We start from the raw sequence: 24,290 nt of genomic DNA, 5'->3' as shown, positions 1-24,290 counted from the left end.
AGATAAAACAGTAAAAAAAAAGCTTTCCCAAATGAAAATCAGGCACAAATTGAAAATTAATCTCCTTTAATTTGAAACATTTAGCTTGTAACTGATTTTTCATTTGAAGATAAAGCAACCATTCACATTTCAAAGGCATTTTACACACTGTACCATTAAGGTATCTTTATGGATGCCCTTTGTCCAAGGTAACACCAAAAACAATACAACCCAAGGTGAATCATACTTGGCTAATCAAACTTACCCATCTGCATGCAGATCTCCCCAATTGCCCAGGTGGCATTGTTGCACACAGATATGAACTCTGGGTTCAGATTGGTTCCCAAGATGGGCATGAACTCAGCTGGAGAGAGTAAAAGGAAAATATCAATCATAACAGCAAAATGTTTCATGCACTGCTACATCCACACCAAAAGGAGAGATGCAAGACAGACATTGCCATGGCCTGCACCAAATGAGCATGTCAGATTTAGCCTCTTGAGGCAAGACACAGAAGGTAGCCATTCTAACTAGCTTCAAAGCTGGTGCAAGCCACCAACTTAGCATCAAGGGAAGGAAAGGAGTCTGGAATATGTGGTAAGTAAGATAATCTGAGTGTAGAATCAGGTCAGACTATATAAACCGATTAGCTCAGCAATATTTGGAAGCATTCCTGAAAATGACAGCTGAACATAGGATTTTCACAGAAGCTTACAGAGTCATATAGGTAATGCCTGCAGTTCTGTACCCCAGTGAAGTCAATGCCTGTGGAACAATACACTTAAGTTTAGTGCCTGAGAGTTCATGCAGAGTCAGAGCATGGAAACCGCCCTTCAGCCCAACACATCCATGCTGACCAAGATGCTTATTGAAACTAGACCACTATCTCTCTAAACCTTTCCTATCCATATACCCGTTCAAGTGTTTTAAACATTGTAATTGCAACTGCCTTTGCCACATCAACAGTCAGACTGCTACCTAGACATACTTGTGGCTTTAAGCCCACACACTCACCTATACATGGTTTAACATGCTGGAAACAGGCTTTGGTGAGATCTCCTAAAAGTGCAAATGAACTCTGACGAACCTCTGGCATGGTGTCCTGTAGGAGAGAGACTCAAGTCAGTGATATTGCCAAACTCATGGACCAGAATGCTGCATTAATTGATCTTATTTCTCAATCCTGCTCATTTTCTATACTTGATGCTAATACCAACAGACACTTCATTCTTACATTCAAGAACAACTCTGCATTACCTAGTTTGATGTTAAATCAACAGCAAAGACAATCAAGTAGCAGCACTTTCTCTGAGAAACCGCCCAGGGTGTAATGTAAACCCAAGGGTCCAAAACCTTCAAGAGGACCACAACCATGTCATAGTTTGGAGGTGTGCCTGCCTCAGTGACCCGCAGAACTAAACTTGCTGAAGTTGGTGTTTTTTTTTTTGCCAAACACATCAAAAGGTAGAAGCCAAGACAAGTGTGGTCCACCAATCCTCCAGGATTGCAGGTTCAGCTCAGGGCTAACACCCCTGACTGGTAAAAGAGAACTACAGAAACAGCAACAGTACATCTGTGTACTCCTGAGTCCAGAGCAGAAGCTACTGACACAATAAAGGAAGCCATGCACACCGCCCGAGATGGACGACCTCCATTGCTGCCCTAAACACCAGTGGCGTAATGAAAAAAAGTAGAGGTCCAAAAGAACCAAAGGTTAGAAGGATGAGTCCATTAGCAGGTTCACCTTCAAGTAAGAAGTCATTTAGTTCAGAACTACTGCTATTTTTCCCTTTACTCAATGGCAAAAAAATAGAACCCATTTCAAAGTTGAGCAAAATCAGTGCCAAACTGAACTGGTGCATCACTTTACTTGCCTGCATGCACTGAAATAGAAGAGTCATGATATTACTTCGAGCAACCAACTGCTCCACATTGCCCCCAAGACCTTCTGCCAAGCCACTGAGCAGATCCAGTGCCACAATCATGAAATCCTTGTCTGGAGCCTCATACTGATCCGGTTGAGTATTGTACATCTGAGGGCAAGAACAGCACAGTGGGGAGTATTAGTCCACAACAAGGAAAGGAATCTGCCCTATTCTTACATGGAGAACATTAAAAATGGTACATGCTGCACTCAGAATAAAAATATTCAACAGATTTTTTTCAGTATTCAAATGTCTGCATTTTTATTCATCACAGCAAAGGCATATCCCACATTTAACTACTTGCAATCAGCATAACCAAGCTGAAAGTCTCCGTCACTTTCACCTACCTAGTCTTTTGTATTTCACATGGGTTAAATAGCATCTTCATCACAGCCTGCAGAGAAGGCAACTTTAAACATGTTTTGACCCACTCACCCAACACTACATAGTGTATACACATATTCCATTGTGTGTCACTATGATCTACTCTACAGATACATACGCTGCGGTAAATGAATCTGTTTAGCTATCTTTAGACAAAAAAAGGTAAATGTCACCAATAGTATTCTTTATGGATTTAAACACCAGCAAAAGGATCTTACCATTGCCTGGGCTAGTGTTTTCTGGACAAGAGTGACACAACGTTGATAAACAGGCTCACAGTAAGGGAGGAAGCCACTCTGCAGAGCTGTGGCCACTGATGAAAGACACTGGGGAAGAAAAAGAATCAATGAATACTACTAAAAATAGGAATATTAAGATCAATGGAAAATGTCAGATCAACCACACAGGTAACAGGGAGGGAACCAACATGGTGGATTATTTAAGAGCCTGAATGAGGCAATTATTTTATTATGGAACCCAAATTCCCACAGCACAGACACTCCATCACAAGCTTCCACATGGCAGTGAACTCTGACGCAACTTAGTTCCATGCCCAGAGATCAGCAAAAATCCGAGGTGGAACCTAGAATTTCTGATGACAGTGTCAAACAATTAGAAAGCACAGCCCACGCATTCCTTGCACTACTACTCCTATAATATCTCAATTTTCCACCATTTGTTATACTTGTAGAAATAATAAATGTACATTTGCTTAAGGTTCATATGACTAGGAAGAGGCAATAAAAGATTTTCAGTGATGTGGCAGCTGAACAATTTGAAAAGAGCACAGTCAACATTTCAGGCCAAGACCTTACATCAGGACCAGAGAGAAATAAAGGATGTCAAAGTGGCAGAACGGGAGGAAGAGACAAGGTGATGGGTGAAACCAGGAGGGGTGAAGTAAAGAGCTGGGAAATTGGTAGGTGAAAGGGATACAGGGCTGAAGGGGAAATCTAATAGATGACAGAAAGTCATGGAAGAAAGAGAGGCACCGGAGGCCACCTTTACTGTCATGTCATGATAAGGTCACACTCAGTTTGTTGGACCGATACCTTGTATACCAGCTGGATAGCCTCCAAACTGATGGCATGAACATAGATTTATCAAACATCCAGTAAATGTAGTACCTCCCCCTCCCTTCACCATTCCCCTTTCTCACCTCATCTCCTAACCTGCCCATCACCTCCCTCTGGTGCTCTGCCCCCTCCCCTTTCTTCCATGGCCTTCTGCCCTCTCACAGACTCCCCCTTCTTTAGCCCTGTTTCTCTTTCACCTATCAACTTCCCAACTCTTTACCCCCACCTCCTGGTTTCACCCATCACCGCGTTTCTTCCTCCCCTCCCTCCACCTTCCTACTTTGACTCATCTTTATTTCCCTCCAGTCCTGATGAAGGGCCTCGGCCTGAAATAGCAACTATACTCTTTTCCATAGATGCTGCCTGGACTGCTGAGTTCCTCTAGCATTTTGTGTGCATTGCTTGCATTTCAAGCATCTGCAGATTTTCTTCCGTTTGTAATCAATTTAAGCTCAATGTAGATGAAAGGCAATTGGGGACAACATTTGGGTATTTGACAAGAAACCAATAAAGCATTCAAAGCACTATTTTAAGTGAGGGTCATCAACAGAAGAAATATGTGGAAATCTTTGAGAGAGCCAGTGGAAGCATGAAAGGTTGGGTATTTCTTTCACTACAAAGTTTTCAATTCTATTCTGCCACTTCAGGGTACTGAGATAGCATATGGAATATCCACACCTATATCTATATGATATGACTCCAGGTATAGGCATCTCTGGGTAAATAACACCCAATGATCACTCACCTCCAACAGAGGGAAGAGATCCTTATCTTCATCCTTGAGTTCATTCCACTTCTGAATGAGTGGAGGCATTAGCTTCTGGATGTATTCCTATGGACACAAGTTGTTATAAATATCTACTCTTATACAAATGAAGCTCTAAGGAGCAACAAACTGTCCACATACAAGGCACTAACCACACAAAATTACTGAATTTCCAATATACTCCTACTAATATGAACACTGTATTATGTACATTTCTCTTTGGGAAGCTTGACAAGGGCAGATGAATCTGAAGGCTGAGAAGATTGTTAAAATATCACAAATAAAACTGCATCTAGGACAAAATGAAAGTATTACAGTAACTGAGTGCACTTTGGTAGGAGAGAAAAAGCATAAAGGATCAAGACAAAGCACCAAGAAAATGACTGTGTGCTACCAATGTCAGCACTCTCCATCACTTTGGTGATTGAGACTTGAATGGTTCAATAAAAAAAATCCACTAATTAGCCTGATACATATCCCACTTTATGGATGGAGAACACACTTAGTTAAGTTTCCTCACTGTTGGGTAGACCGTCATGAAACTATACTAGAATAGCTTGGTTACAGCTTCTTTTCACAGCATTTCTTAAACTGATTTCTGTATGCTTGATTTGCTGTGAAAGATCTTCTGTGTGACCAGCTGTGAATGACAGGAAGAAGTGATAGTGGATCATTTATTTTACACAGCTGGATGAACAGTTGCAAATGCTTCTGCCATTCAAATACCGGGTCTCATGACTACTGACAAAGGAATGTTCCCAGAGCCGCCTTCTATCACTAGTTAACTGCCTATCACCATTTGTGATCAGACCTGGCAAGACGGCATAGCTTTGATTGGATCCACTGATTACATGCTTGCTTACTTCTGTCTCTCTAATGCTGTTTGTGTTCAGCTGCAGTGTCTCCAGGCTTACACCTAATAAACTAGGCTTGATGCTCAATTTTATTGCAATAGGACAGCAAAGGGCATGCACTGGGTAGAATGACACAATAATACAGGGTTACCAACCCACCTCATGGATGCCCATTCTTGAATGGTTTTTTAAAAAAAAAATCTATTCTGGATTATCCTAAGTTCAGTATCATTCAAATTATGTATTGGACGATGTGGGTCAGGGGGTTTTCACCTACTTCTGAGTCAAGACCAAGTCACATCTGCCTACCGGCTGATTGAGATGATGTCCAACAGAGTCTGCCAGAGTGCCAATAGCATCATACAAGATCAGCAGGTTCTTGTGCTGATATTTTCCAAAGGCAAATACTAGTGTATCGAGGATATAGCTGAGATACGGCACAAGCTCAGTGCAGGCCTCTTCCTCTAATGTAGCAAATGCACTGGGGGGGGGGGAGAGAAGAGGGGAGAGAATAAAAGAAAGTCAGCATTATACAGGTAGAAATTTCTAAGTGATCAATGTTTAAGTTGCCATGCGCAAATGAACTATATTGCTTCAACAGTCAATTGGAAAAAAACCTGGTTCATATCCATCATACTCGGTCTCATTTACAGAATCTTGATCCAGGAGTATGAATGTACACACCATGACACTTCATGCACTCAAAGATAATGATTATCTACTTTGTAGGACTTACTGAAAATGGTTCAGCAGCATCAGGCTTCTCAAATAACCTTCAGCTTCTTATACACACAAGACTTGGATCAATCATACATTTTCAGTACTAATTCATTACATCCTCAAAAGGAAGAAGCTGAACCATCTGACCCAGCTTACCTGCAGGCTGCCTCTTGGACTCTCTTATTTCCATCCAGGATTCGTTTCAGAAGCTCAGTCATCAATGGCTTAAGGTACTGATCTGGTGGCTGACTGACAACCCAGTGTGCATAGCGACTCAATGTCCAGCAGGCAATTGAACGCACCAGTGCCTTCTTATCTGGCAGACACTGAATGAGGTGCGGGATTAACTCCGGGAGGTAGGGAACCATCCCTTGCATACAACCTAACAGCAGAAACAAAGCTTTAGGTAATGAGTTGGGTGGTGGTGGTGGGGCAATGAGCCACAGTGTTTAGAAGCGTCATAAAGTGGAAAATTCATTAAACCAGCAAGCACAATATACATTGGTTAAATACATTCAGATTAGGAGTAGATCAGATTGTAACTTGGTTTCTTACAGCGAGGCAGGGCTGAAGTCTGCACCTCTAGAATTTTGGAAGCAGCTACTACAAAGGATTTTGCACATGGTTTAGAGAGCAGCAGCAGTCTCATTTATAAGATAATTTACAAAGCAAGGCAGGCAAACAAACACAGGCTTTAAGGATTGATTCTCATGCATCTTAGGAGAGGCAGCATGGTAGTGTAGTGGTTAGCACAATGCTTTACAGTACCAGCATAACCTGGGTTCAATTCCCATCACTGATGTGAGAAGTTTGTACGTTCTCTTGTGACATGGGTTTCATCCAGGTGCTCCACCTCCTGCCACAGTCCAGGGACATACTAGTTGGAAAATTAATTGGTCATTGTAAATTATCCCATAATTAGACTAGGATTAAATTGAGGGATTGCTAGAAAGGTGGTATGATTCTAACAGACTACTGTCAGTAAATAATATCCTCCCTGAGCTGTTTCAACTCTTTAAAAAAAAACATACCTTCAGCAATTGCGCCTAAAACCAAGATTCCAGACTCCTTAACAACCCAGTCCGGATGGAACAACAATCCTTTCAGCAGTGGCAGAAGGTGAGGCAGAAGATCATCTCGGAAAACATTTGCCAAGACGTCCAGTGCAGCAGCCGAGCACTTTCCTAATGTGAAGGAACAATGACCATCAGCACCCACACGTCCATGGCTACTCACACGGAAGTGCTGGTCTAGAGTGTATATAGACCCACCAGAATTCATTTACCCACCCAAAGAGTAAATAACCAATAGGAAAAGTCTTAGTGTGTCAAACAATGTGCTGATAATAAGCAATGGTCAATACCAAATGCAAAGTCATTCAAAGAATACCTTCCTTTCCTGTTCTCAGCTTGGTGAGATAGACTAATGGAAACTACAAGGCTAGAGATCCCTCTTGTAGTCTCAGTGTGAAGTCCCTCCCCATGCATCTGTGTTGCACCTAAAAGGCACTGATTTTCATGTATTCCAGAATTATAAATAGCCTGTGACAGGTGAGGGTATTCAAAGGTGATACAATAGCCAAGGAAATGCGTGGAATGGGCTGCCAGCAGCAGTGGTGGAGACGGAATCAATAGGGTCTTTTAAGAGACTCCTGGATTGGTACATGGAGCTTAGAAAAAATAGAGGGCGATGGGTAAGCCTAGATAGTTCTAAGGTAAGGACATGCTCGGCACAGCTTTGTGGGCCCAAGGGCCTGCATTGTGCAGTAGGCTTTCGATGTTTCTGTGCCTTCATTTACAGAGCACCCTGCACAGTAGGAATTAGTGGTCCCTATCCACCCCTTTCAGCAAGCACAAGCCAAGTATACCCTCGAGGAGCCCTGGAACCAGAAGCAACTAAACTATCTTCTCAACGCAACTACAGTGGGTTGGATGGCTTCTGGATTTTAACACTGTCTCCAGTGTACGAGTAAATATCCCTTCCTGGCAAAAGTCACTTAAAATAATCATACTCAGGTTCCAATCTGAAAGCGTGTCATCATCGTCATCAAAGTCCTCATCTTCCTCAGTGGCATCCTCCTCATGCTGCAGGGTAACCGTGCGGGACTTGTGAAAACGGGGCTTTATATCTTGCTCACTGTCTGGGACGGTATCATCCTCTTCCACATCACCCTATGGGCAAATGTTAAGACAGTAGAAACATCGTCAGATTCAGAAGATACAACAATTTTGATTTTTAAAATTCTATAAAGTTTAGAAAAAGCCAGCCCATGAACTGAATAGCAGATCCACTTGTGCACCATGCAAGTCCCAGCTCCAATCTAATTCCCAGAAAGCATTACAAGCATTAACTGCCCTCACCTTTAAAAGGATTATGTCAATCTCCGAGTATTTCATTCCATTCACTAAAATAGGAATCAACCTTAAAGACAAAAAAAAACCATCAGCTCTCATTTGTAACCAGAATAAACTGCCTCCACCAGAGCACTAAGATATCCAATAGCCAGCACCCTCTAGTATAACCTAAAGGTCAGTTCACTGCTTTCACATCAATAGAACTGGAGAACATGGCCTAAACGTGGGGTAATTCAAACTGATCTAATGAAGTGATTTGGTGAGTAATCTTTAGACAGTGTTCCTTAGAAGATGGCAGAAGCACTCAGGTTTTTTAGCTATTCTATTGATCGGCTCAAAGCTGCAAGTTATTTCAGTAACAAAAGAAAATGTCATTTGGAGCAGTATTGTAATTCAGACCATCTGTAAAGTGCTTATTTTTCCGAAGCTCTCCACCACCAGTTTACCTCTTTTTTTATAACTACCAGAGTATCAGAAGGGGAAGCAGCAATCTGTATTTCTAATGAACCCCATTCCTTTACTTACTGGATCAAATGTCCCGATAGGGCCTCTTTACAGATTGGCTGTTCAGCCAGTGTCAGCCAAAACTCGCACGCCTCCAATGCTACATTTTCATCAGTATCTTGCGTCCTCTGCAACATGTACTGAGATGGGGGGGGTGGGGAGAAGAGTGAAAGAATGGAAAGAGGTCATTAGATGAACTGCAAGAATTGTAATTGCAGCACATAAGTTTGTAACACTAGCTAGAATGCTAGCTTTCTCAATTTCTGTACAGTTAGTGCTTACTCAAAAACACTATCCCCCACACAAGTCAATGACCTAAAAAGTCTGGTGGCAAACAAGAGAAAATCTACAGACGCTGGAAATCCAAGAACACACACAAAATGCTGGCGAACTCAGCTGGCCAGGCAGCATCTATGGAAGGGAGTAAAGAGCCGACATTTAATGGATCCTGATGAAGGGCGTTGGTCCGAAACATTGACTGTTTACCCTTTTTCATAGATGCTGCCTGGCCTGCTGCATTCATCCAGCATTTTGTGTGTATAATCTGGTGGCAACTTTTGATAACTTCCTTAAATCAGAAAAAAGCATTACCCAAAACAGTCACACTTTATGCATGAAAATTCCATGGCGCTTCTTAAACCTTTGAAACTATCCTTCACTATAGTTGCACGCATGTTCAAATTTAAGTTCTTTATGGAACAACTCAGCTTGGTTCATTATCATGCTGCCCGGCAAGTTGATTCCATGACTCCAACACTGGTGAAACCATTCAATCAACACTCAATCATGCTCAATGCTCTTACCAACTTTCATAGTTTTTCTAATGTTCATTTGTTTTAGCAAATCACTGTTTACATAGAATTGTAAAATGTTCTCTTTGGTGCTTTATATCATACACAGTTGATAAACCAATGCCATACAAGTCACACAGCTTATGCACAGAAGCACCTTGGCACAGTTTTTTCAACATTTCTGCCTTCTTAGATCAATATTGACTGATGTTTATATTTGACACCACCACTGGTACTTGCACTCATTTTAGAAGCCACAGCTAGAGTTAAATTTGCATAAGCACAAATATTGGGACTACCACCAAGTGCAATGTAAATAATAAAAATAGTGTGCTTTTGTTAAAATGAGTCCGGCCACTGCGTGCACTACACACAGTGCCATCTGGTGGCAGACCAGTAAACTACGTTTTGTAATTTCATTTGAATTAAAAGAGGTGCTGAACCATCAGTTTCTGGAAAATCAGTGGACAACTTAAGTTACTGACAGAGGAATTAATCCATTGAACACTTGTGTTCTTTTGATTAACTGTAAATGAACAAAATCAGCACATACATCTGGTACGGATAATACTTGAGTCAACAGCATCTTTCAAATCTTCATTTTTGTTGTAGAATTCAAGATTATTGTTGGTACCTTCATCTCTTTGTAGTGAAATGGTTTTATTTTTACTCCCGGCTGTTTTTGGCATTTCCAAGCCTGAAGCAGCGGTAAGCAAAACACTTTTGAATTGTCTTACTACTTATTTCTTACCAACTATCAGTGACAAAAATCACCGTTTTCTGAACACAAACATGCACAACTGATGCTATTTAAGAACTGATCGCTTTAATACTGATCGTTGTAGTGTCTAAGAGCCACTCAAGTGCATGCACTCGACACCAGTTAGAAATAGGTCAAGAGTAGTCTTCTGTCCCAATTAAACAACATAGTGTCCCAAATAAATAAAGGGAATCCCAGCTATTTTCTTGATTCAGTTTTTTTTGTTAAGTATTTTCCAAATAAGTCATTACCCCAATTAACCGATGGTCCAATTACCAGAATCCACTGTAAATTGTAGTTGTGTATTTTAAATAGTTCATTTAGTTTGGTTGATTAACGGACCTCATTGGACTTCTATAAAGCTGAAGAGCTTCCAGGTTCATCAACATTCTATTGGTGTGATGGCAATTTAAGCTCCTCTATTAAGTCAGGTTTGGAGTAGCTGTACCATGTAGGAGAAATTCTATTTTAATAATTTCCATAGGCAGCTCAAAGAATGTAATGAGGTGAAATGAATGGATTGCTAGGAGGACGACGAATTTGCGAAGCTCAGCTGAAAAAAGCCCAGTCCTGAGCAGGTGAAACTATTATTCTGGCTATGCACACCTAGGAAAACATTAGCAATAGAAGATCCCACGGGATTCAACCAATCTAAGGGTGGAGTTACCATAGGGTGCTCCAATGCAGCAGGTACTCAAGATGTAAACCACTGGTAAGCAGGAAAAATAAATACCTTAGAGCCTTGAAAGGTGTTAAAATTTACCCAGTAATATATTGCGCAAATAGAAATGACTGGATTATGGTAGAGTGGTTTGAAAAATATTTTGTGCCAGAAGCCAGAGCACATTGCACATCTATAAGTCAAAATTCTTATTTTGGATAACTATTCAGCTCACCCCAAAGCTGAACTCCTGTGTAAGAATGATTTTATAGTGTATTCAGCACCAAACTATACATCGATTGTCCAACTTCAAGACAAAGGAATACTGCGCACTCTAAAGGCCAGGTATCACTTATTTTTCATGAAACGTCTGTTAGATGACGTGAATGTTAGCAATTCTGTTCAGATATTTATTAAAAATTTAACATGGATGCTCTTTAGTTCATTGCTTGAGGGTGGGAGTAGTTAGAACATTCAACACTAAAGAATGGCTGGTATAAGCTGTGGCCTGCCTTGATGTTTGATAAATGCACCTGAAGCTGAAAGCATTTTGATGATTTTACAGGATATCACGTACCAAAGGAAAAAGTTGTTTGTGATTTGCTTGCGTATGCAACAAGTGTTACAGGACCTGCTTTGAAAGCTATAGCAAGTAGTCTCAATGAAGAAAATCTCTAGAGTGGATGATTGTCAATGACAAAACACCTGTTCTACATCACCTTACGGACTCAAACTATACAGTGCTCTGAATGCTGAAAAGCACTGCAAGTGATCAAGATGGCAACGATGATGATAAAACAGATGAAACTGAAAGATTTACTATTGACAAGTTAATTGAGCTGTTGTGTGATTTAATCAAAGAATCATAGAAATGAATCTTCCTTACGGAGCAAAAGTGAATGAATTTTTATATGATGCAGGGAGGGATCAGAAAAACATGAAACAACTTTGCCTGGATAAAATGTTTAAAAAGGTAACTGAGAAGCAACATTTGTAGGTACAGTAATTAATTTACTTTTAATTATTAATCCTTTTCAAGCTTCTACAGTCCATTTTTCTCACTATTATTGCAGCTCTTTTAATCAGGCAAAAATGTTGATCCAGCAAAGGCTCAGGAATAGTGGGAGCTGGAAAAATTGGTGGTCAACCTGTGTTAGGAATAGTTTTGTAGTACTGTAGAGGAACTGGCAGTGCTCCAATTTATTCTGCCTTTCATTTAAATACACAATTTATTACTCAGATAAATGGCAGTTTTTTAAAAATACCTTTTAACCATTTCCATGAATCTTTAGATAATGAGGCAGCTGCTTAATTGGGCCAAAATGTACTAGTCCCAATTAACAGAGTCCACTATATTTTACATGAAATAGACAAAATAATCAAATCCTACACATTTCTCATTAGAGGAAATGAACAGCGGTCTGCTCACAGGGGTCAATTTTCTATCTTGCAAATTTTTACAGGTGTAGAGTGGAGCATATTGACAGGCTGCGTTGCATCCTGCCATGGAGGCTCCAATGCACAGGATCACATGCAGCTACACAAGCACTTGTAGACATGGCAAGATCCACCTCCTCTGGAAGGAAGGGTCATCTTCAAGAAACAATTCATTAAGGCAGTGGTACTAAACACCCTTGCCACCTGAGACAGGCTCTTATTCTACCATCAGGGAGGTGGTACAGCAGCTTGAAAGTCCACAATCTATGATTCTTCACCTCTGCCTTCAGGTTACTGAGCAGTCGATGAACAACTCTACACGATTCTGTTATAGTGCACTATTTTGTAATTTATAGTAATTATGTATTTTGATACCACAAAAAAAATCTCAAGTCTCAATAGTGATAAACCTGATCCTTATATAAAGTTTGGTTCTAACAATTAAAACGTATTAGACACAGGGACTTCTGGTCTGGAGTGGGGTGGCTGAAGGATTTATCTAGAGGAAGGTGGAAATGGAATTGGTTTATTATTGGCACATATACTGTGATGGTGATAAACTTTTCACGCAGATAAAATGTATTCACACAGATGCAATCATTACACAGTGCATTGAGGCAGAACAACTAAAGCAATAACAATGCAGAATAGACCACAGCTACAGAGAAAGTACATGAAAACAATGAGCTCGAAGATCATAGTAAGGCAGAATACAAGGTCAAGAGTCCAACTTATCATAAGAAACTGTAGCTTCAGGCTAGAGGTTGTTCAGCCTGGTAGTATGTGTGTTCAGGCTTTACATCTCCTTCCATTGGAAGAGGAAAGAGAAAGTCCAGTCCTGATAATGGGTCTCGGCCCAAAACGTCAACCACTTACTCTTTTGCAGAGGTGCTGCCTGACCTGCTGAGTTCTTCCATCATTTTGTTCCTTTGCTTGAATTTCAGCATCTGCAGACTTTTTCATTTTTTAGAAATTCCAGTGGGGGGGGGGGGGGGGTGAGTCAGGGAAGTGTTGTATTAAATTATGCTAACTGCTTTACTGAAGTAGTGAGTAGAGTCCACATAGGCTAGTTTCTGTGATGAGATGAGCTCTCTGCAGTTTCTTGCAGTTATGTGCAGAGCAGTAACACATTAGTGATGTGCTGTACTTTTGGCAAGATCCTATATCAAGGCTATGCTTGAAAGCTCCACCTGTTCAAACTAACCCCCAAAGATATTGTCCAAAATTGCTCCCCGCAAAAAGCAAAAACATGGATGCCAATCACATTGATGCAAAAAGCCTTGCATAAGGATACTATTTATTGGCTACAAACAATGAAGATTTGAGTACTTCCTTCTACGGCAAGTACAATAACTAATGCTACACTTGCATTTATTTTCGCTGGAGTGAAGGAGACTGAGGGATGGCATGATACTGTAGTGGTTAGTACAACACTTTATAGTACAGCCAACCCAGATTTAATTTCTGCTACTGACTGCAAGTAGTTTCTAAGTTCTCCCCATAACTGTGTGGTTTTCCTTCAGCTTCCTCCCACAGTCCAAATACGTACCGGGTGGCAGGTTAATTGCTCATTGTAAATTGGGGGATTGCTGTGCTGCGTGGCTCGGAGGGCCAGAAGGGCCTACTCTACGCTGCATTTCAATAAAATTAAAAAATGACCATAAGGTGCTTTATAAAATTATGAGAGGCATTGCTAGGGTACGTGGTCAATCTTCTCCCTAGAGCACGTCCAAAAATTGCAGGCAAAAGTTTAAGATGAGAGGGCAAGATTTAAAGGACGTCCAAAGGGCAAGCACCCCCCCCCCCCCCCCCACTCCATACAGGGCAGTGGGTTTATGGAACAAATCATCAAAGGCAATAGAAGGTACAGTTATTTAAGAGATTTGGACTGGTACACAAACATGGAGATTTAAAGCAGGGATTTCCAACCTCCTTTATGTGAATAAGCCTAACCAAAGGGGTTGGGAACCCCTGGTTTAGAGAGATGTGGGCCAAATTCTGTCAAGTAAGATTAGGTCAATCAAGTACCTTGAATGGTATGGACAAATTGGGCTGAAGGCCCCATTTCTGTGCCATATAACTCAAAAGTTTGTGCACACCTATCCATGAAGCTTTGTGCACGTTTTTTAAAAAAAAATTGCGATATAGCCTAGAACAGGCTCTTCTGGCCCTTTGAGCTGGGCCGCTCAGCAACCTGATTTAACCCTAGCCTAATCTTGGGAAAATTTACGGTAACCAATTGAGCACCCAGAAAGCCACGTGGTCACAGGAAGAACAAACTCCTTACAGACAGTGGCAGGAAATAATACACACAGTAGATATCTTACCTGGATTATACTGTGCATATGTGGAATTAGGCGGTCTATCCGAACTTCCAGCAGCATCACCAGTGCCCGGCATACATTCTTCCTCACTTCTGAATCCTCATCTGTTGCCAACGCAAATAGGTGCTGCAGGAAGCAAACCAACACTATCACCCGATCAGAACTCACACTGAATAATGTTTACATTTATATAATGACGTTAATATGTAAGTATATCACTTACTACCAATTAAACCATGAGCCAGCCAAGTGTTTTAACACTGCCTTTTACATTTATCCCATGAACTCGCCCACGCTAAAAGGTCAGCATTGAACACAAACTGAACTTGATACACAAATCAGACTGCTTTCCAGTCAAAGGCAAGCAAGGTGACTATTTAGTCAGGCACAGTCTGGGAGATAAAATTAAACCTTAAAATCAAATAGAATTAGTAAAATCAAGGAAAAGGAGCTTTTTTTAAAAAAAATGAACAACCCTGATATTTAAAATTATAGACAAATGGAATTGAAGGGTATCAGCAGCCTGCCTACAAAGGTAAACAGCAGGCAGCAGTAAATGATCATTTGTCAGGAGTGAAGGACAGTAGATTGTGAATACAGAAAGCAATGTTGGAAATCATTCTTTTTATAAAAATGAATTATTGAAAGATGGATGTACGAGGCAAAATTTTCAAGTTTGCAGATGACAAAGTTTAGAAGTTTGATAAACAGAAAGAATGTAATAGACTGCAAGGCAGTAAGGAAAGGCAATTGAAATTTTAATACTGGACTATGAAGTGATATACTTACACAGAAAAGAAGAGAAACTAAATAGCACAATTTTAATGGGAATGTAGGAACAGAGGAATCAGGGTGTGCATACAAATTACAGAAGACTAATTGATAACAACCTTCAATAAAAGAGTTGGAATGAGACTGATGAATTTGCTGGTTTAGACTTGCATAATTCAAACTAAAACTCTTTCACCGAGGGCCAAGCATTTTCAAAGAGTCCATGACATACCTTTAAAAGCCAAAATAAAGGAAATACAAAATTTAGTAAAATACCCTTCAATTTATTGTCAAGTCAGCCAATTCTTACTTCATTCAGATCATTGTGCAAGACTCCCAACTCTCACCAACAGCTTACTTCATATTGGTCTGACCACTTTGGAGAAGTACACAGGAGCAATCAAGTAGTACATTCAGTTAAGGTATAAGACTGCTCATTTGCTGTACCTTCAATAATGAACTTCAGATGCATATCGGCAAAGAAATAAAATGCTAATACTGTTTCAAAGGCTGCCACTCACACTCTCCCCCCCTTTTGCAAACATCTAAAATACTTCCTTAAGACCCAACTCTCCACACCAGAGCTAGCAAATGTGATAGGCAGCCTCTGTATTTAAACAGCTTACAATAGGATTCTCAATATGCTCGGGAGCAGGATTCCTGGACGAATCCTCTAATTCAGGGATCCCCACTCCCCAACAGCTTAGGAATGTGGTTAGGGATACTTGAACAGATGGGCCTTCAACCCAACTACCAAAGCACTTAAACATGATACCTCAATGAAAGTATCGACATTGTCCATGAGTGCCTGGGCCCTGCCGATGATGAACTGATTCACACAAGCGATTGCATGGGATCTGTGAAACAAAGACACACACACATTTCAATAAAGAACCCAGGGCCTCTATCTCTTGCATAGCTCACAAGGATTAAATAATTTCTTACCTGATCTTGGGACTACAATGTTTGAAAAACTGCAAGAATTTGGGAATCATGATGTTGAGAGGTCTATTCAAAGCATCACTGTCCAGCATTTCAGAAGAATCCTCACAAATTTTTTGTAAAGCTCCAAAGGAACCCTCACATGTATTGTAATCTTCAGAGTTGAGCAGGTTACAGAGTTGAGGAAGCAGCTCTGGCCAAGCCTGCAGCTCTCCCTTTGAAGCAATGGTAGTGATCAAAATACCTGAAAAAGATTGTAGGGTCAAGAAAAAAATTGCAATTCAATGGATCAATAAGTAGCAGAGCTGTATCATTCAGCCCCTAAAGTATATTTACACTACATTTACACAGATCACAGCTGACCTGAACACAACCTCAATACCACATTCCCAACTAGCCACAATAACCTTTCACAGCATTAGAAGGTCAGTAAAATTAGATGGAAGAGGTTAGTCAGAGGTTCAGATCAGATGAATCATGCACACTGGAGCTCAACTCTGAGCTATAGATGTGCAAATGAATACTGCTAGAGACTCTCAATCAGAATCATGTGTAATATCACCGGCAAATGTCGTGAAATTTGTATGGCAACAGCACATACAACAGAAATCTGACAGCACAGGAGAATAATTTGTTTCTGAATCACTGAGTGTTCACCTTCAGGCTCCTGTACTGCCTCCTTTTTGGTAGCAATGAGAAGAGGGCATGTCCTGAATGATGGATGCCACCTTTTTGAGGCATGATTTATTGAAGATATCCTGGGCATTACGAGCTTCCAATAGAAGTGGTAGAGACAGTTTTGATAGTCATTCAGAAAAAAAAATGGATAGGTATATGGACAGGAAAGGAATGGGGTTATGGGCTGAGTGCAGGTTGGTGGGACTAGGTGAGAGTAAGTGTTCAGCACGGACTAGAAGGGCCGAGATGGCCTGTTTCCATGCTATTAGGGAGGTTAGTGCCCATCTTGAAGCTGACTACATTTACAATTCTCTGCAGTTTATTTCAATCCTGTGCAGTGGTCACACCCCACTCCCCAAACCAAACAGTGATCAGCCAGTTAGAATGCTCTCCTCGGTAAATGTAGAAATTTGCGAGTGTCTTTGGTGACATAACAAATCTCCTCAAACTCCTAATGAAATATAGTGGTTTTGCCTTCTTTATAACTGCAAAGATATATTCAACCCAGGATAGATCCTCAGATACTGACATCCAGGAAATTGAAATTGCTCACTCTCTCCACTTCTGATCCCTGAGGACTGATGTGTACCCCCTCATCTTACCCTTTCTGAAGACAACAATCAATTCTTTGGTCTTACTGACATTGAGTGTAAGGTTGTTGCTGCGACACACTCAACTAGCTGGTACATCTTGCTCCTGTACACCTTGTCAACATCTGAAATTCTGCCAAAGTCAAGTCATCAGCAAATTTGTAGCCACACAGCCATGGGTGTAGAGAGTAGAGTGGTGGGCTAAGCACACATGCTTGAGGTGTGCCAGTGTTGATTATCAGTGAGATGGAGATGTTATTTCTGACCCACACAGACTCTGGTCTTCTGGTGTGGAAGGTGAGGATCCAATTGCACAGGGAGATAAGAGGCTCAGATTTTTAAATCAGAACTGTAGGAATGATTATGCTAAATGCTAAGCTGCAGTCAATAAACAAAAGCCTGATGCAAGTATTAGAATTGTCTAGATTATTCAAGGCCACACAAGGAACCAATAAGATTGCATCCACTGTAGACATATTGCGGTGACTGGCAAATTGCAGAGGATCCAGGCCACTACATGGCTCCCCCACAATACTTACACCCATGAGGACCACGTGTGGATCTAACACACTTAAAAACCATTTCCAAGTGAACCACAAACAAGAGAAAAATCGGTAGATGCTGAAAATCCAAGCTGGAGGACCTCAGTAGGCCAGGCATCATCTATGGTAAAAAGTTTGTAGCGGTGTGCTACACGCAGCGCTGAAATAACGACACGGAGTCGGTGAGCTGCAGTTGCAAAAAGTTATTCAAACTTCACGGCCTTGCTTTAAAGCCTTCCTGATCCCGCCCTCCCTGGATGGGAAATGCTGTAGGGGACACGTATTCACAGTCCCATCCCGCGTGCGGGCTTTTCCCCTTGCTGGTGAAGCAGACTTGGCACCCCCTTTGGGACCGGCCTCAATACCAGCGTGCCACTTTGTGAGCTGGTTCGAGTGCGCTAGGAAGTGGGTCGCCACATAACCACCCCCCCCCCAGAACCGGTGATACACCTCCTAATGTCCACAGTCTGGGTCGGACTCTATGCTGCGGTGCCGGAATCTCGACCGGCTGTACCAAGTGCACATGGGCCGGTTTGAGTCAGTCCACCGTGAAAACTTCCTCTTTCCACCCAACGTCCAGCACAAATGTGGACCCATTGTTTCTGATCACCATAAACGGCCCCTCGTAGGGCCGCTGTAGCGGTGCCCGATGTCCGCCCCGTCATAAGAAAACGAACTTACAGTTTTGCAGGTCTTTGGGTACGCAGGTCGGGTTTTGCCCATGCTGCGAAGTGGGTATGGGGGCCAGGTTACCGAGCCTCTCGCGTAGTCTGCCCAGGGCTGCTGCGGGTTCTTCCTCTTGCCCCCTTGGGGCTGGTATGAACTCTCCTGGGACGATCAGGGATGTGCCGTACACCAACTCGGCCGACGAGGCGTGCAAATCTTTGGGCGCCGTGCGGATTCCGAGCAGGACCCAGGGAAGCTCATCCACCCAGTTAGTCCCTTTGAGGCGGGCCATGAGAGCCGACTTCAGGTGACAGTGGAAATGCTCCACCAGTCCGTTCAACTGTGGGTGGTAAGCAGTTGTGTGCTACAGCTGTGTCCCCAAAAGGCTGGCCATAGCTGACCACAGGCTGGAGGTGAACTGGGCGCCTCTGTCGGAGGTCATGTGGGCCGGTACACCAAAGCGAGATACCCAGGTGGCAATCAGTGCCCGGGCGCAAGATTCGGAGGTGGTGTTGGTAAGCGGGACCGTCTCTGGCCATCTTATGAACCGGTCCACGATAGTCAGGAGGTGCTGCGCTCCTCGCGACACTGACAGGGGGCCCACGATATCCACATGAACGTGGTCGAAATGCCGGTGGGTGGGGTGGAACTGCTGCGGCAGAGCTTTGGTGTGCCGCTACACCTTGGCTGTTTGGCAGTGAATGCACGTTTTGGCCCATTCACTGACCTGCTTGCGGAGTCCGTGCCAAACGAACCTGTTGGCCACCATCCGGACGGTTGTCCTGATGGAGAGGTGCGCTAAGTTGTGAATGGAGTCGAAAGTGCACCGCTGCCAGGCTGCCGGAACGATGGGGTGGGGTTGGCCGGTGGTGACGTCACAGAGTAGGGTCCTCTCACCTGAGCCTACGGGGAGGTCCTGGAGCTGCAAACCGGAGACTGCAGTCCTGCAACTAGGGATCTCCTCGTCTGCCTGCTGCGCCTCTGCCAGTGCTCCATAGTCTACCACCTGGGACAGGGCTGGGATACTAGGGCGGGGGAGTGCGTCCGCCACAACATTGTCCTTTCCCAAGACATGCTGGACATCCGTCGTGTATTCGGAGATGTAGGACAGATGTCGCTGCTGGCGGGATGACCAGGGGTTGGATGCTTTTGTGAACGCAAAGGTAAGAGGTTTGTGGTCCGTGAACGCGGTGAAAGGCCTACCTTCTAAGAAGTATCTGAAATGTCGGATTGCCAGATATAGCGCCAACAGTTCCCGGTCGAAAGCACTGTATTTGAGCTCGGATGGTCGTAGGTGTTTGCTGAAAAACGCCAGGGGTTGCCAGCGACCCTCAATGAGTTGTTCCAGCACCCCACCGACTGCCGTGTTAGATGCGTCCACTGTGAGGGCGGTAGGGACGTCTGTTCTGGGGTGCACTAGCATCTCGGCATTTGCTAAGGCTTCTTTGGTTTAAATGAAAGCAGCGATGGACTCCTCGTCCCAGGTAATGTCCTTGCCCTTACCCGGCATCAGGGTGAACAGGGGGCGCATGATTCGGGCAGCTGAAGGGAGGAAGTGGTGGTAGAATTTCACCATACCCACGAATCCCTGAAGGCCTTTGATTGTGTTGGGTCGGGGGAAATGGTGGACCGCGTCTACCTAGTAGTAGTTATGTAGTAGTAACGTGTGGTATCTGAAGTTATCTGCCGAATGTGGAATTGGGCTTCTGCTTGCTGGAACCATAGGTGAGGTCACAGCGTCTAGAAGCTTGGCAGTTTTAACAAAACTGCATGAACAAATGCGGCGTCATTCATCTTCGGCCCAAATATCGTTTGGGCCGTTGGGGTCACCAATTGTAGCGGTGTGCTACACGCAGCACTGAAATAACGACACGGAGTCGGTGAGCTGCAGTTGCAAAAAGAGATTTATTCAAACTTCACGGCCTCGCTTTAAAGCCTTCCTGATCCCGCCCTCCCCGGATGGGAAATGCTGTAGGGGTCGCGTATTCACAGTCCCGTTCCGCGCGCGGGCTTTTCCCCTTGCTAGTGAAGCAGACTTGGTGCCCCCTTTGGGACCGGCCTCAATGCCGGCGCGCGCCACTTTGTGAGCCAGTTCGAGTGCGCTGGGAAGTGGGTCATCACAAGTTGATGTTTTGTGCTGAAATCACTCAGCAGGACAGTCAAAAGGTCTCAGCCCAGAACATCGACTATAATTTTTTCCCCCATAGATGCTGCCTGGCCTGCTGAGTTCTTCCTCCAGCATTGTGTGTGTTGGCTCACTTGGAGCAACCAGAATCACCAGATTAAACACACCTGGGGACTTTCAATTGTGCAAAGTTCCTTCCAACAACCCATTCAAGGTATAAGTAACCAAATCAAAAGCATTTAAAAGACGTGAAAGAATGCAAGTGTCAAGCACACATGCAAATAATCTTAACCCATGGTTCAGAAACTGCACATTTGGAGGTTTAGTAAGTTGCCGTGCATAATGTTGCATAGGCACAGCTTGATCAAAGGTAGCCTGATTTCTCAACAGCTATACTGAATTCAAACTGGCACTTATGACACTAGCTAGTTGGGGAACTAATTGTGTTACCTACATGTCCACTTAGTACTGTATTAGAATATTAGTCAACAAATTCATGTGATTGATCAAAAATTAACCACTGAAAGAAAGTGAATGTTAAGATGATAGGAATAAAAGGAACTGTGCTAATCTCTTCTGCAGAAGGGTGGATCTGAACAGATCAATTCTGCTTACTCAGCTATCTGGTATAATTTCAGCATCTCCCCTCGTGCCAAAGTTATCAACTTTGTATAGCGACAAATGCTATAGAGGCTATCTTGTGACTGAAGAAAATGGATATGTTGAGAACAATTAACTCTGACATTTCACTGAATTCCCCAATGATTGATAATTAAACACCTAGTTGGTCAAAAATCTAAATAACGAATTGGAAGTATATTAAAAGATTGCTTTTAAAATTCTAACTTTCAAAATGACGACTTTTAAAGAGCTATGAAAGAAATTAACACAAGACTTCAGATGTCCTTTAGTTTTGAAGGGATTTAAAATAAAATAAGATGTTGCCAAGTCTCCAGGGCTCTAGTTTTACTCAAAAGCCACCAAATCATATTATAGAAACATTCAAGGCTTAAATTACATTTTCTGTACAGTAGATGCAGCCATTTAAACTCAAACACAGCCACTGATCACATGGAAATCTGAATGCAATAAACAATTTTGAAACTGAAATTAACTGTCCTTTGATTTTAATTTAAAGGACAATTAACTCAAATTTAAAGGCACTGATTACAGCACATTGGGTTGACCCATCAGAAGACTTAATAAGTGTTTAAAGTGAGATTTGGAACACCGCTTCAATTTCATAGCCTGGCAGGTGAGGTTAATGTGGTCCAGGCTGGAGGCAATTCTTCTATCAGTTACGTATCTTTCTCCCCAGGTAGAAATGTCTAATTGCAAATTTAGACATTTAATGTCTAAATGTCTAATTGCAGAAAAAAATTGCTCTTAACCGAGTGGAATAGTATAAATAGAAAGGGACAAATAACTACTTCTAAATTAAAATTTATTGAGGTATGTTGTAAAAAAATGCGGGCACTAAATTTAAATCCTGACCCTGCTCATACAATTCTCCCAGTGCTCGGATAGCAACTTTGCAGATCACCCCACAGAAAGAATATTTAGTTCACCAAGGCCCGAAGTTTATGCAGAAATCAACCTTTGTTCTCACCATTCTTCCCAGTAATCATCTGGAGGCTGGAACATGAAGTACTGGAACATGGTGCAATGGCTTGTTGCCTAAAACCAGACCTCTACCAGTTCAGACTAACTTCACCCAGGACCACCGACCGGGTGTCCAGGGCCTTGATATATACAGCCACCAATACGGGGGCGTGCGGCTCCGCCTATGGGCGGGAAGCCGAATGAAGCGAGCGAGGCCTAATACCAAGGGGGTATGCAGTGAAGGTGAGAGGGGTAGGTTCAAAGGGGATGTGAGGGGCAAGTTCTTTTTAAAAATATAGAGAGTGATGGATGACTGGAATACACTGCCTGGTATGGTGGTAGAGGTAAATACAGAGGCTTTTAAGAGATGCACGTGGATGTAAGGAAAATGGAGGAATATGGACATTGTGTAGGTAGGAGAGATTAGTTTTTGGGAGGGTTTAATTTACTTTTTAGCTGGCTCAGCACATCATTGTGGGCCAAGTGCCTGCTCCCATGCTGAACTGTTTCAAGTCTAATATGCTTACTATAGAAAAATTAGATATGCCAAAATGAAATTTCAAAATCAAATTTCAAGTTAAGAAAGTTGCATCAAACAGTTTAAGATGGAAACAACAACCCCTACCCACTTCCCTAATCCAGTTTGCAAAGTCAAAATGTGGCAAGTCTGTCCAAAGCTGCAGACCTCCATATTTCGAACAAACATCAAGAACAAAACTAAACAAGCAGATCCAAAGCTCAATTCTTCCTGAAGATGACAGAAAGCCACATTCATTGGAACCTACTTACAAAGGCAAATGTTAGTATATTAAATCCAAGCCCCTTACATTGCAATACACAAATAATTATTGGGAGGAGACTGACTAGCGAATATATCAAGTTCTCCTACCGAGTGTCCACACTGGTCTGGTTAGTAGTTACCTATGGTTGCTCTGATGAGTGGGGAGGCATCTCCAATGTTATTTAAACACTCCTGTTTGATGAATTCGGCAACCCCCTGGGGAAAACTCTGGTAATGAGCTTTCACATTGTTCTTGAGAATGAGGCCACTGAGGGACCGCGTTGGTTCATCTGAAAGGAAAGAAACAATGTTATTTGCTAGAATTGCCCAGATTACAGTATCATAGTACAGCATTTCTGATCTAAAAACATCACTTAGGTACTGTCACATCTCAGCCATGCACTCTTCCAGTGACAAGGTGAAAATTATTTTTTCTCTCAGATAATTTTAAGGTAAACAGCACCTTCAGATTTCAGTCTGGTCAGGACAAAAATCAGGTAGTTGTTGAAGTCTGGATACTGGTTCAGCTGCTCCAATTTCTGGGAAAAATGGCTCAGGAAAGTAAGACAAAAAATGTAGACATCCTCAACAAATATCAGTTATAGATGCCACAAAGAAAATATCCCAGAACTCCACAATGTCTGAAAATCCCCAATCTCAGGGAAAGAATCTAGGATTAAGGACCATTTCCAATTTCACTCCTGTTTTTTAAAAAATTATCCCTCATTACATTCCCTACAACTAATTTCTTGTAGCTAATTAAAACCCCCTTAATTCTGCATACCCGTACTTATAAGAAAGTAGTCAGAAAAACAATTCTTGTCAACTCTGTTTTCAAATTATAGCGTACGCAGTGTTTCAGCAGTTCAGGTGAAGGAAACTTGACCTTACCAAATTCACAAGTCTAAAATTGGGAGATTTTTACAGGCCTCTGCCTGTGAGGAGTTTGTACACTCTACCCGTGACCACATGGGTTTCCTCCCAGTCTAAAGGTTAATTAGTCATTGTAAATTGTCCCATGATTAGACCAGGGTTAAATCAGGGGACTGCTGGATGGC

The 24,290-nt window shown here is 42.4% G+C and overlaps 1 protein-coding gene across 2 annotated transcripts in view; it reads right to left on the bottom strand.

Annotated features, from left to right (window-relative positions):
- The window catches only part of LOC132406489 (transportin-2), a 46,259-nt gene that overhangs the window by 8,528 nt on the left and 13,441 nt on the right, over nucleotides 1-24,290 (bottom strand). For both annotated transcript variants that reach the window (XM_059992236.1, XM_059992235.1), the window contains exons 3-18: nucleotides 23,696-23,771; nucleotides 23,373-23,522; nucleotides 16,252-16,492; nucleotides 16,082-16,163; nucleotides 14,539-14,661; nucleotides 8,584-8,702; nucleotides 8,065-8,125; nucleotides 7,716-7,875; nucleotides 6,736-6,888; nucleotides 5,861-6,086; nucleotides 5,294-5,465; nucleotides 4,110-4,196; nucleotides 2,507-2,614; nucleotides 1,854-2,012; nucleotides 994-1,081; nucleotides 245-343 (exon numbers count right to left, since the gene is read on the bottom strand). In XM_059992236.1, the coding sequence (XP_059848219.1) occupies nucleotides 245-343; nucleotides 994-1,081; nucleotides 1,854-2,012; nucleotides 2,507-2,614; nucleotides 4,110-4,196; nucleotides 5,294-5,465; nucleotides 5,861-6,086; nucleotides 6,736-6,888; nucleotides 7,716-7,875; nucleotides 8,065-8,125; nucleotides 8,584-8,702; nucleotides 14,539-14,661; nucleotides 16,082-16,163; nucleotides 16,252-16,492; nucleotides 23,373-23,522; nucleotides 23,696-23,771 (2,104 nt within the window). The remainder of the gene's footprint in view (nucleotides 1-244; nucleotides 344-993; nucleotides 1,082-1,853; nucleotides 2,013-2,506; nucleotides 2,615-4,109; nucleotides 4,197-5,293; nucleotides 5,466-5,860; nucleotides 6,087-6,735; nucleotides 6,889-7,715; nucleotides 7,876-8,064; nucleotides 8,126-8,583; nucleotides 8,703-14,538; nucleotides 14,662-16,081; nucleotides 16,164-16,251; nucleotides 16,493-23,372; nucleotides 23,523-23,695; nucleotides 23,772-24,290) is intronic.

This window comes from Hypanus sabinus, chromosome 16 (genome assembly GCF_030144855.1).
Source record: "Hypanus sabinus isolate sHypSab1 chromosome 16, sHypSab1.hap1, whole genome shotgun sequence".
NCBI classification, from domain to species: domain Eukaryota; kingdom Metazoa; phylum Chordata; class Chondrichthyes; order Myliobatiformes; family Dasyatidae; genus Hypanus; species Hypanus sabinus.
The sequence above is the reverse complement of the archived record's forward strand: the minus strand, read 5'-3'. Positions and strand labels throughout refer to the sequence as shown.